The sequence below is a fragment of the Nanorana parkeri genome, unplaced genomic scaffold, assembly GCF_000935625.1.
Source record: "Nanorana parkeri isolate BGI_ZX_2015 unplaced genomic scaffold, ASM93562v1 scaffold31, whole genome shotgun sequence".
Classification (NCBI taxonomy): domain Eukaryota; kingdom Metazoa; phylum Chordata; class Amphibia; order Anura; family Dicroglossidae; genus Nanorana; species Nanorana parkeri.
The window spans coordinates 3,112,357-3,124,433 of NW_017306299.1; the positions used below are offsets into that span (position 1 = coordinate 3,112,357).

General features: G+C 44.3%; 1 protein-coding gene across 1 annotated transcript in view; it reads left to right on the forward strand.

Annotated features, from left to right (window-relative positions):
- The window catches only part of ALK (anaplastic lymphoma receptor tyrosine kinase), a 93,471-nt gene extending 84,328 nt beyond the window's left edge, over nucleotides 1-9,143 (forward strand). The window contains exons 22-23 of the mRNA XM_018568094.1: nucleotides 447-537; nucleotides 8,448-9,143. Of these exons, the coding sequence (XP_018423596.1) occupies nucleotides 447-537; nucleotides 8,448-9,143 (787 nt within the window). The remainder of the gene's footprint in view (nucleotides 1-446; nucleotides 538-8,447) is intronic.
- Nucleotides 9,144-12,077: the final 2,934 nt, after the last annotated feature.

Consider the following 12,077-nt stretch of genomic DNA (forward strand, 5'->3'; position numbering starts at 1 on the left):
ATGCTGCATGTTTTGCATTATTTCTTTTTTTTTTATTTGCTTTTTCAGATGTCTTCAGCCTAGTCATGTGACACGCTTCTTATTGCCCTCTGCCATTTCTGCCCCGGGGGTTGTCTTTTGCTGATGTAAAGGGCAGTGCTGATGTGATGACATCTGTACTGCTCTCTGCTTCAATACAGTATGACTATGAATGATGGACACTGTGACTCCATAGCCATAGGGGCAGTACAATGACATCCTGCATTCATAGAACGTCCTTAGTCTTTTGCACGGAAGGACACTGGTCATTGGTAAAACAGGGACAGCTGCCTGAGATGCTTTTCTATTTCGTACCCCACCTTTGGCCCTATTTCATTAATGTTTTTAATAATAGCGTGGAGTTGGGCTTTAATGTGTCAGAATGTCGCAGAATTCTGTTGATTTATCTTTTTTTTTTTGCACTGCAGCTACCGTATCATGACGCAGTGCTGGCAGCACCAGCCAGAAGACCGTCCACCTTTTTCAATGATCCTGGAAAGAATTGACTACTGCACACAGGTACTGCAGGAATGTGCGCAAAGAGTGCACAGCAAACACAAGCTGCTAACACCGACCTTCCCTTCAGTCTTGCACAGGCCAGTATAAGGGGGACAGGTTCAACTAGTAATCACAGCAGGAAACCATACAGAAGCCAGGGACACCCAGGAACAATCCAGGTTTGCCTTGCAATTTTATTCAGCAAGGCAGCAAACAAACACAGTTCAATGCAGGAGGGCTTTGTACATTAGGCCTAAAAAGGAAAGAAATCTGCTAGTCGGTTCTACTAATTAAACTCAGGCCAGTTCCTGACTAGCAGGGTGTGCCTTAATAAGTACCGCAAATTGTAGAAATGTCACCAGCACACCAGTCCTTTTATGATAGCAAAAGCTTTATTTATTGAAGTTCTTTGTCATATGACCACAGAGGGTCCCTTCATCAGGCTTTAGCATTGAAGGGACCCTGTGTGGTCCCCGAAAGCGCTTGTTCATATGACAAAGAACTTCAATTAATGAAGCTTTTGCTATCCTAAAAGGACTGGTGTGCTGGTGACATTTCTACAATTTGCTGATATTTGCAGCGCCATCCGCAGTCACTGCGAGCACCCCCCCACTACAAGGGACATTTCGGTAAGGAGTGCAACAAGCCTAGTATTTAATGCCTTAAAAAGTTCCCCCACACAAATGGACAGCACATGTACCTCTTTAGTGTTCTGTGAGCACTCAGCCATTTCACCCAGCAGCTGAGAGAGTGAGCCCCAAGCGACTAATGATGAGGTCTGGCTACCAGGTAAGTTAAGGACCTGGTAATGGAGGCTTTATACCACCCAAAACTCTACAAACCCTCTGGGCTCCAGGTCCCAGAATCGAGCTTATTAAAACAAAACAATTAGAAAACCAAAAGTTTGTTTCCTCCCCATCAGCCATAAACCCTGGGGCCCCTCACCAGGTGTATGTAAGACATCTAGGGGACAAATATACACCATCCCCAACCCTGACAGTCAGTGTCTTACACCAGGGGCACCCCAAGGCTGGGTGTCACCCGGAGCGGGTACCGGATGACACCCCGCTGTGACAACGAATGCACGGTCATCTTGGTGATAGACGCTGGCAGAGAGAGGAGGTCCCCTCAACAGGCGGGATAAGGAATGCCTGACATTTCAGAGGGGGTGACACCAAAATGACTGTCAGTCATTTTGTTGTCACCTCTCCATTGTTGTCACCAACGTGCTGGCCCCACCCCCCTAGTGACGCCACTGCCTCACACCATATAGTTCAAGGGTTGGCTGCCCTCACACTCCAGCTGTTGTGGAACTACAAGCCCCATGAGGCATTGCAAGACTTCGACAGTCACAGGTATGACTTCCAAAGGCATGATCGGGTTTGTGGTTTCACCACAGCTGCATTGCTGAGGTTGGCTACCCCTGATATAATGTATATACAGACTGGACACAAAAAAGAATGTAAAACATCATCACTCACGCATTAGATTATTCACAATGAGATGAAAACAAAATATAGATTTTCTTTCATCATTGTGTCACATAGGTGGCGGAAGCCTGCTTAAATGAGTTTTGCCCTTGGCCCATTTCATTTGCTGAAATGATGGTTAGACGTGCATTCTCTCTGCCGCCTCATAGGTAGAATGAAGTAGCTGACAGGACTTTATATGGAAGATCAATGGCGGGATCATTAAGGTGACCCCCGCCGATGAACATTGTGTTGAGTATCAGGCTTTAGCTGCAGGTTAGGATAAAGCTGGTGTCAGAGAGCCTATGAGAAGTGCTGGGTCTCTGCTCAATTGTCTGCATTGCTGCATTGTGTCTCCGGATCAGAAGAACCTTTCTCATGCCCAGTAAATCTTAGCTTCATGTCGGAGCTTTCTTTCTCTTTTCTGAAGATCTCTTGCTTTTATGTGTGATGTGTGGGAACCAGCTGAGCGGACTTATTCAACAACTGAAAAAAATGCCATAACCCGGGGGTGGGCAACTGCGGCACTCCAGCTGTTGTGGAACTACAAGTTCCATCGAGCCGTCCATTTAATGAAGCAGTCTGAGGCTGTTGCCTGCCACCTCCTTTCCCGCCAGAGCGTCCCAGAGTGCTTAGAGCCAGATGGGGAGATGTGTAAGGGCCATACACAAATACCTGTCCAGCTCTTAGCAACCTGGGACGCTGTAGCCGGCATCCCACGCAGCCCCTGGCAACCAGTGATGTCACCGGTTACCACAAAGCTGGGCGGCATGCTGGCCAGAGCGTCCCAGGTTGCTAATGGCCGGGTTCTGCAGGCAGATGTGTATCTGCAGAGCCAGCAAAAGGCGGCGTGCACCACCGCCCATCCACGGCGCCGCCTCAAGCTTCAGGCAACAAAAAGGCTATGGACACCCCTGAGTCCCACTGCAGAAATCTGACAGCTACAGGCATGACTCCCAAAGACACAGGCATGTTGGGATTTGCAGTTTGGCCACAGCTGGAACTCCGAAGTTGTCTCCCTACATCTTTCATAACCTCTCGGTAGCAAATAGAATTCCGTGTATTGCAGTCAGAACAACCAAGACACAACTTCTAGTTGGCCAGGAGAAGATTTATGATTGGCTAAGAGATTCATTCCTAAAAGTTAAAAGTTTGTTTCTGATTGTTTTGCAAGTCTACATTGATCTTTCATTTGGGTTCTTGAACAGCTCTGTAAATGAAGTAACCTCTAAAGGGTTTGTTTTTGGCTTATACGGGCAGATGAGATATACCGTGTGGCCAAAAGTTAAATGGGAACATGACCATGGCACCTGTGTAAGATTGTTTAGCATCGCATTCCAAAACCATGGCCATTAATATAGTTGCCCCCACTTGCAGCTATAACAACCTCCACTCTTCTGGGAAGGCTTTCCACTAGATTTTGGAGCGTTTCTGTGGGACAGTGTATTCATCCAGCCACAAAAACCTTTGTGGGGTCAGGTAGTCAGGTACTGATGTTGGATGAGAAGACCTGGCTCACATTTCACATTCTAATTCATCCCAAAGGTGTTCATTAGGGTTGAGGTTAGGGCTCTGTGAAGGTCACTCAAGTTCCTCCACACCATTACATTTTGAAGTGGCCCGGGAATGAAACAGATTTTTTTTGTATTAAGTTAAAGGCATGCAAAGTAATGTGTACAGTTTAGACTTCCAGAGATCACAGTTCATCCCCTGACAACGTCCTCAGCTGCTCCTCTCTCCAGAAGGATGGAGCCATCTTCATTCAGGCATCACCCAGGGTCACCATTTACTTCTTGGACTAAGATGCTGGCTCAGAGATGACACAATCATGTAAATCCAGGTGCTTGTGCAGTTCCTGACAGTGTTGCAGTCTGATCACTGGGGGAGAAGATACTGTGGAAATGCTTCCTCTTGTCTGCAGCAGACTGATGGCATCATCTTAGTCACTGGCTTGAAGCTCATGGATAGCTGTTTAATGATAGTGGAGCTTTTTTGAAAATATATTCTATTGCTGTATATTCTGATATGTTAGTAATGTATCTGAGCAGACTTGTGAAGGTCTATTTTAATGTTTCTGCAAGCTGGACCAATAGCCTCTGATATGTAGGTCATGCAAAACTGCACATTTCATGCTCGGCATAATACCCACGTTTAATCTCTCCATCATATTGATCAAGAGGCCGGATTTACAGATAAAAGTCTCCACTAAGCTGCAAAACTCAGGGAGACTTTTCTCGCCCGTATAATTAGGCGCCAGGCCCTCTGACCGCGATCAGAATCATTGTGCATTCTAAGAGCTGCTCTGGATTATCGGAGACTCTAAAGGATTGCAGCCCCGGGCCGGCGGCCAACAGACGTGTGTCGCGGACAGACAATTATAAATCAATTAATGCCAGCATTTCATTAACCTCCGGCGGTATAATCTGTTGTTTAATTAACCAGTGCGCAGCGGACTGACAACACAAAGGGTTTAAGACAAGGAAATAAAGAAAATCACAATGCCAGATAAGATGGTAAAGGGAAAAAAAAAAGGAAAGAATAAAGGCTTAAGAGCCTGACACAGCATTCTGTGCACACAATAAAAGTCAAGGCAAGATGCAGGCTGTATAAGTGATGGGCCTGTTTGCCTGCACTGGGGATATAGCTCAAACCGAGGCAATAGTAACGCTTGCCTTGTTGGCCTTTGAGAACAATTGTTACAACACCGAGCTGGATAATTGCATATTTCCCAGATTACAAATAAATCGCCCCGAGTTCCCAGCAGTACTACTAGAGAACTTTCTCATTTGTAGTGATTCCTCCATCTCGCTCCTATAGGCCTATATACATGCTTTATATGAGAAGGCAACCTTGCAGTGCGGTCTCTAGTGTGAATGGGAGCCATGCCCTGCAGCGTACGTTAGTCTTCAGACCTTTGGGAGCTGGGCGAGGGGGCAGAATGTGCGTAGTTTGCAGTCTGTTGGAAAGTGCAGCTGCTTTGTGCACAGAAATTTAAAGAGGACCATTTAGTAGCATTAGAAGTCTGCAGGTATACATTGCTGATATGTTACAATATACAGAAGCAGTATTTCAAAATGGTCTAGTTCTTGAACACCATTCAGGCGACTTTGCCTAGGCTGAGATGATGTCATCAGTCTGCTGCAGGCAGGAGGAAGCATTTCCCCATTCTCTGTGGTAATCACACTATGCTAGGTGAACTTATTTAAGATAAGAGCTGCAGCACAGCCAAACAAATCTTCAACAGTACAGGGTTCCTTTAGTTTCGAGTCCAGTGGCTGTGATATGGCTGCAGGGGAGTGGTGGGTACACCTGAGACTTGTAACCCATATGGGGCTTTGCCAGCATCCACCATTGAGACAATTCCTCTCACTCCCTACCTTATGGTTTGCTCTGTCCAACAGTTACTCCATCTTTGGAACATTTTAAGATTTTTTCTTCCACTCGGGAAGCCGATTCCCCTTGTCAATCCTCAGAGCATCTGTCCCCAAAATAGACAACCTTCCAGTTGTAAGCCATAAACTGCAGTTTTAATAGAGACCTGTCATCTCAAGTGAGGGGCGGTGATGGTGGTGGGGTTCTTTGTGGGTTCAACTGGTTAGTCTTTCTGCAGCTGGATTATAATCTTGAACTGGCTGGTCACATGATGAGATTTTTTATTGAAGTCTGCACTGAGAAAGCATGGAGGCTGTCTTCACTTTCTGGATGTTATAGTTGCCTGGCTGTCATACTGATTTACAGCTTGAGTATTTTATGACTCATCAATTACCTGGATTAGAATCATGACTTTCCATAGGTTTGTGCTGGGTCACGGTACCTAAGAATATTGAACTCTGAGACAGGAAATTAGCATTTTCAGGTCACCAATGGCAGTTTCCACATTTATCTCAGGAAAGGTTTCCTTTAACATGAAAACAATACAAAGTGCAGTAGGCCAGTTCATTCACCACTGTTAATGTTGAATTGGAACTTACATAGAAGATGGAATGCCAGCTTCTAGCAGAAGGTTTCGCTTTGTGATTGGCCCTGTAAAAAAAACATGTACAAAATAAACCAATACTGGATAAAACAGCGTGACTGTGAATGATGTGAAAACAGCAACCTTGGGCTAAACTCAGTGTTGCTTCACCGTAATATGTAAGCATAGAATTTAGCTTTGCAGGATTCATGAACAAAGCAAATATCTGCCAATTGTGCACATAGTGATTCATAGAAACAAAAAAAAGATAACACAGGCATGCCTGAGCTCAGGACATTGGACATAGTGGTCCTCTGGGGGCAGCTCTGTGTTATATGTTGGTACCAAAGTACCAACCAAATTTTATCATTTCTGCTCCTTTAGAGAGAAAAAAGTTTATCTAATTATATATTTATATAATCCCCATTATGTGGGCAAAGTGACAAGTGTGGGATGTGTCCAGCATTAAAGAGACTGTGGGAATTGATTGGGCAGCATCACTATGAGTGGTGTGACATGAATGAGAGAAGCAAGATGGAGGTTGTTTCAGAGTCCACTGGAGCAGTGGAATCACTAGAAGGGGTGTCACATGGAGGAGAGAAGTAAGATGGAGGTCGTTTCAGAGTCCACTGGAGCAGTAGAATACTAGGAGGGGTGTGACATGGAGGAGAGAAGCAAGATGGAGGTCGTTTCAGAGTCCACTGGAGCAGTAGAATACTAGGAGGGGTGTGACATGGAGGAGAGAAGCAAGATGGAGGTCGTTTCAGAATCCACTGGAGCAGTCGAATCACTAGGAGGGTTGTGATATGGAGGAGAGAAGCAAGATGGAGGTCGTTTCAGAGTCCACTGGCGCAGTAAAATCACTAGGAGGGGTGTGACATGGCGGAGTGAAGTAAGATGGAGATTGTTTCAGAGTCCACTGGAGCAGTTGAATCACTAGGAGGGTTGTGACATGGAGATTATTTAGCACTCCACTGGAGCAATAGCCTCCGTTGGAGGAATGTGACATATAGGTGATTCGGGACTTCACTGAAGCATTAGAATCATCGTGAGAGTTATGATACGGAGGTGATGTAGCACTCTACTGGAGCAGTAGTAGGATCATTAGCAGGGATGTAACAGTAAGGTAGTTTAGGAGCCCATTGGAGTAGTAGAATCAGTAGGAGTGATGTGACAATGAGATCATTTAGGAATCTACTGAAGCAGTAGCATCACTAGGAGGAATGTGACATTGAGGTCATTTAGGAGACTGCTGGAGTGCCCACATGTGCATTTAATGAGCAGAATACCACAAGAGCGAGGCAGCGGTCTATAAGTGAGTCTTGGAGGTTCCCTCATAACCACAGTGTACAGGAGAGCTGGAATAGGTCAAGTTGCACACACTAGGTGCAAGTTTTGGGTGGTGGAAGGAAATGAGTGCAGCTGGAGAAACCCCCAAAACTAACTAGAAGAACAGAGTAATTTCATGCAGTTTCTGATAGGAATAAAAGCCAGATGTCTCCTTCTTTGCCTCCATGTTTCCCCACATACTGTATATGGACCTTTATTCCACGTGTATGCTCTGTTTTACATACCTCTATAAAATAAATAATGTGCCCAGTCAAATCAGTTTATTCCTAGCATAAGTAAGGTGCACATGGGCAGGGCAATTCATAGAGCAGGACAGTATAAAGAGCACCTTAACACACCTGCTTCTATGACTGCCAGAGTAAACAATTGAATAAAATGAAAATCCGTCAGCTTGCTGCTTCCATCGGGCCCGGTCACTGAGCAGTTACATTTTATCATTCGCTTTCCAACTCCCTGCAGGAAAAACCTTAACACCGGACGAGTCAATAATACAAAGTAATATCTGCCTCCTAAAAATTGACTGCGCTTATCAGAAAATTAAATACCAACATAAAGAAGAGAGCGCGATTACTGTGCAGCAAACAGTTTGTCAGATTCACTAGTATTATGATTTGCAGAAGCTGGACATTTCCAGGACAATCAATCCGAATTATTCGTAAATATTTGTGATTAATGGGATGAGCAGACCCGTAGTTTGTCTCTGTGCGATCCGCACTGACATCGCCTCATTATTTTATGAGTTGCATTTCCTCCTTCAGACATTTGATAAAGGAGGCTTTGTTTTTAAGCATGGACTTCAAACACATAGTTAGAATAGGCAATAGTAAAGGGCTTTGGGCTGGAGAGCTTTCAAATGTTCCCCGCGGGGGGGGCAGGGGAGTCAGGCTAAGGTGAGATGATCTATTAGAATATTAGAACACAAGCAATTTAATAAGTTGAGTAAAAACAGATTGTGAGAAAGGATGAGAAGCTACAATATACGTTGGTAACACGTTCATATCTTTGATTATTTTCTCTCCCAAAAAAACTTCTGTAGCCTGTCTGAAATAATGGTTGATATGGACCAGTCGTATCAAAAGCTGTTTTATTAGCTCTCTGTACCTAAAATGGCCAGGCGTTGCTTTGTTCACTGCTATTATTTGGTTTATTTCCTACAGGATCCTGATGTTATAAACACGCCTCTTCCTGTGGAATACGGACCTTTGGTTGAAGAAGAAGAAAAGGTTCCAACTAGACCAGAAGACCCAGATGTGATCCCGCCACTCTTGGTGACCCCTGAAAAACCAGGGAAAGAAGACAAACGCAAGCACCACTCTCCGCCTCCCATTCCACCCATTAGAAAAGTCCCCAACAAAGTTCACGCTGAACCAAAAGGGCATACAGAACCTAGACCAGTCTCGGAAGGCGGACAGGACAACCTGGTCTTTGCTCAAGCTAACCCACCAACGGAGCTTCACAACGCCAGAGGATCCAGAAACAAACCTACAAATCTTTGGAATCCCACGTATGGTTCGTGGTTTACAGGGAAAGCGGTAGACAAAACCATTTCTCCTGCTGAGCAACCAGTCCCTGAGAACCAGAACACAGTTAATGAGGGAAGCTGTCCCATTGCCCCTAGGGTGACGGCCAGTAGACTTCCAGGCTCCCCTGTTTTACTAGAGCCATCCACACTGACTTCAAATGTTCAGGAAGTGCCTCTGTTTAGGCTTCGCCACTTTCCTTGCGGCAAAATTAATTATGGCTATCAGCAGCAAGGCTTGCCTGTAGAGACACCAGTGGCGCCACCCTGCCCGACGAAACACAAAGACGTTATTCCTCGGAGCAAGAGTAATATATCCCAGGAGACAGTCTAGGTCCCATAGCCATGGACAATGGGGAGGACTGGCAGTATCACCATACTGGTAGAAATGATGCCAATAGATATTTTTCAACACGTGCCAAACATTTGTCAACCTTCAGAAGCTGGGTCAACTCTACAGGCCATGGCAGTCTTCAGAGGTTGATTTTATGTACCCGTGACGTAGGTTTACAAAAATGCTCTTTATTCCTGGTATGCCAGTGCTGAACAGTGCCAGTGCCAAAGATGCCAAGAGGTGTGAGCCCATTAAATACGTCTACGATGCTGGGTAGCAGACTTACAAGTAGAGCTTCTACTTTGGTGTTTTTTTTCCGATAAGAGCTGAAATTCTTTGCATGTAAAACGAAGACCGCTCGGATACAAAGTCTCTTTTTATATCGCTGTTAGAAAACTCCAAATATTTCCTATTCGTGGTTTTATAGAAGGTCATTTAGGCTCACGCTGCCATTCTGTAACATTTGATTTTCAGAAATTTGAAGTTTTTTTTTTTTTTTGAAGAGCCAGATGAAGAATGATCCAGAGCTGGTTTTAAAAACTGACTGGGTTACCGAGGACAAAACAATGTTACAGGCTTCCAAAATGTGATATCATGACACAGCCGACATTCCTTAAATACACCTTCAAGTGTGAGGTCAGCAATGGGACGGAGAAACTAAAACATGAAAGAATTAAAAAACATTTTACATTCCTTTAACCACTTGAGAACCAGCTTGTTATACCCCTTCATTTCCCGGCCAGTTTTCAGTGCTTTGTGATTGGCTAACAATTACTCGGCCATGAGACACTGTATCCAAATACATTTTATACCATTTTTTTTCTACAGAGGTTTCCTTTGGTGGTATTTAATCACCACAATTTTAATTTTATTTTATTTTTTTCTATATAAAGGAACAGAGACCAAGCATTTTCAACAATAGCCATCTCCCTTACTTTCTGATATCAAACATACAAAAACAAATGGCTGGGTAGTACAAACACCCTCCGAAACGACCCCTCGTTTGGAAAAGAGACAGTCCAAGGTGATCTCATTTTTAGCCACAACTTTTTGGAAATTAAAAAAAGAACATGCTGGCATTGAGGTGGTTAAAACATGGAGTATGGACCAGATGCAGTGCATCAGTATATGCACAGGTCATAGACAGAGGGAGCAGGAGGGGAATGGGGTTAACGTACAGGTCACATACAGGGGCGGAATAGAGATGAGGGGGTAAATGTGCAGGATAAGGAATATGAAGGGTTAATATAAAGGTCACATATAGAGACAAGATGGGGATCAGATGTATAGGGGTTGAAAGTGTTAAAAATGATCCCACAACCTGCTGCTACCTGTGATCTGTAATGTGATTTGGTGAATTCATTCATTAGTACCTCCTCCTTTATTTTAAGAGATAGGGGTGGGCTCTCATACAAACACTACACTGTTTTCACCTGTGAATTGTCCTCACAACAATTACAGAGCTACTTGGATCAGTCATTACCGGGCATAGCGGCCGTCCAACGGTGATTTCTGCAATGACGTTTATGAACAGCATTGTAGAAATAAATGTCCATCACTCCGCCGTTTTAAAAGGTACAACAGTATATAAGTCCTACCTCCTGACTGTACCCCATTTGGAGGAACTATCCCTCTATTAGAACCAAATCCCTCTGTCCCTCTTTCCTCCTCAGTTGTCCCTCTTTTTGGTCTGATGTACAGATATCTATGAAACTTATTTAACTACGAAACTTGTTATTCTGCACTACAACCTTCATCTCATCTCATAATTATCTTGCTCACTATTTTGAAAAGCCGGTATAAAGGAAAAGTGATGATGAAGAAGATGCTAACTAACCAATCATTTTGGCATATACATTCTTAATGGTCCCTATAACTGGGGTTGTGGCAGGGGCGTGTCTATTACCTAAATCCATTGTACTGGAAAGGGTCCCTGTATCTCTTCTCATCTCAGAAACCTGGGAGAAATGCATAAATGGTTCAAGTTATCCTGTTGAAAATTCTTTTAGGCTTGCGTAGCATGGGGAAAGATTAGAACCTTTGTTGAGTTGTTATTAATGTCCGGGGCTCCATTAGAGAACTTTCCTGTCACGTAATGTCCCAGTAACATCAGTTTCTCTAGGTGGGGAAGTAGGGGCAAATCTCAAACAGCAACTATGACCAAAAAAAAAAAAATAACTTTTTATTAAAGCTAGTAGTAGTAAGAATGGCTTGCCAATGCAGCTGATGTGCCAACAATTGGATGTGACCCTTTTTTTAAAATAATGCAACACACTGCATAGCACTACCTGTCTACCGTGTGTTGCCTTAATGCGTTGGGATGCCATTCATTCACAATCAATGACATTGCACTGTAGCAATGCATATTACCTATTACTGCAACAAAGAAGTCTAAATGGGTCCTCAAATAAATTCCTCAATAGCCACAATGAATAGAAATCCACTTTGTGTGCACTAAATGCCGTTACCTACCCAGATATTACCTTTTGTAAAAGTAGATGTGACATCAATTAGGCTAATATTGGCTCAGCCTTAACTCAGAGTGACCTCATCACTCTGATGAACATAGCCTATACAGAAGACCAGCAAGCGCCCCCCCACTACAGGCTGCCTGCAGATAACTACAGGAGGGGGGTGGAGACAAGACCAGTCACCCTGCACAAGGAGAGAACAGCAGTGACCGGTCTTTATTACAGGAGGGGGCGGAGACAAAACCAGTCACCCTGCACAAGGGGAGAGAGCAACAGTGACCGGTCTTTATTACAGGAGGGGGCGGAGACAAGACCAGTCACCCTGCACAAGGGGAGAGAGCAGCAGTGACCGTTCTTTATTACAGGAAGCTCCAAGTGTCACACTGGATTGCTGCACAGATCTGGAAGAAATACACAAAGCTCACCAAGTGTCAAGGAACAATACTCATGACTCTCTTATGGA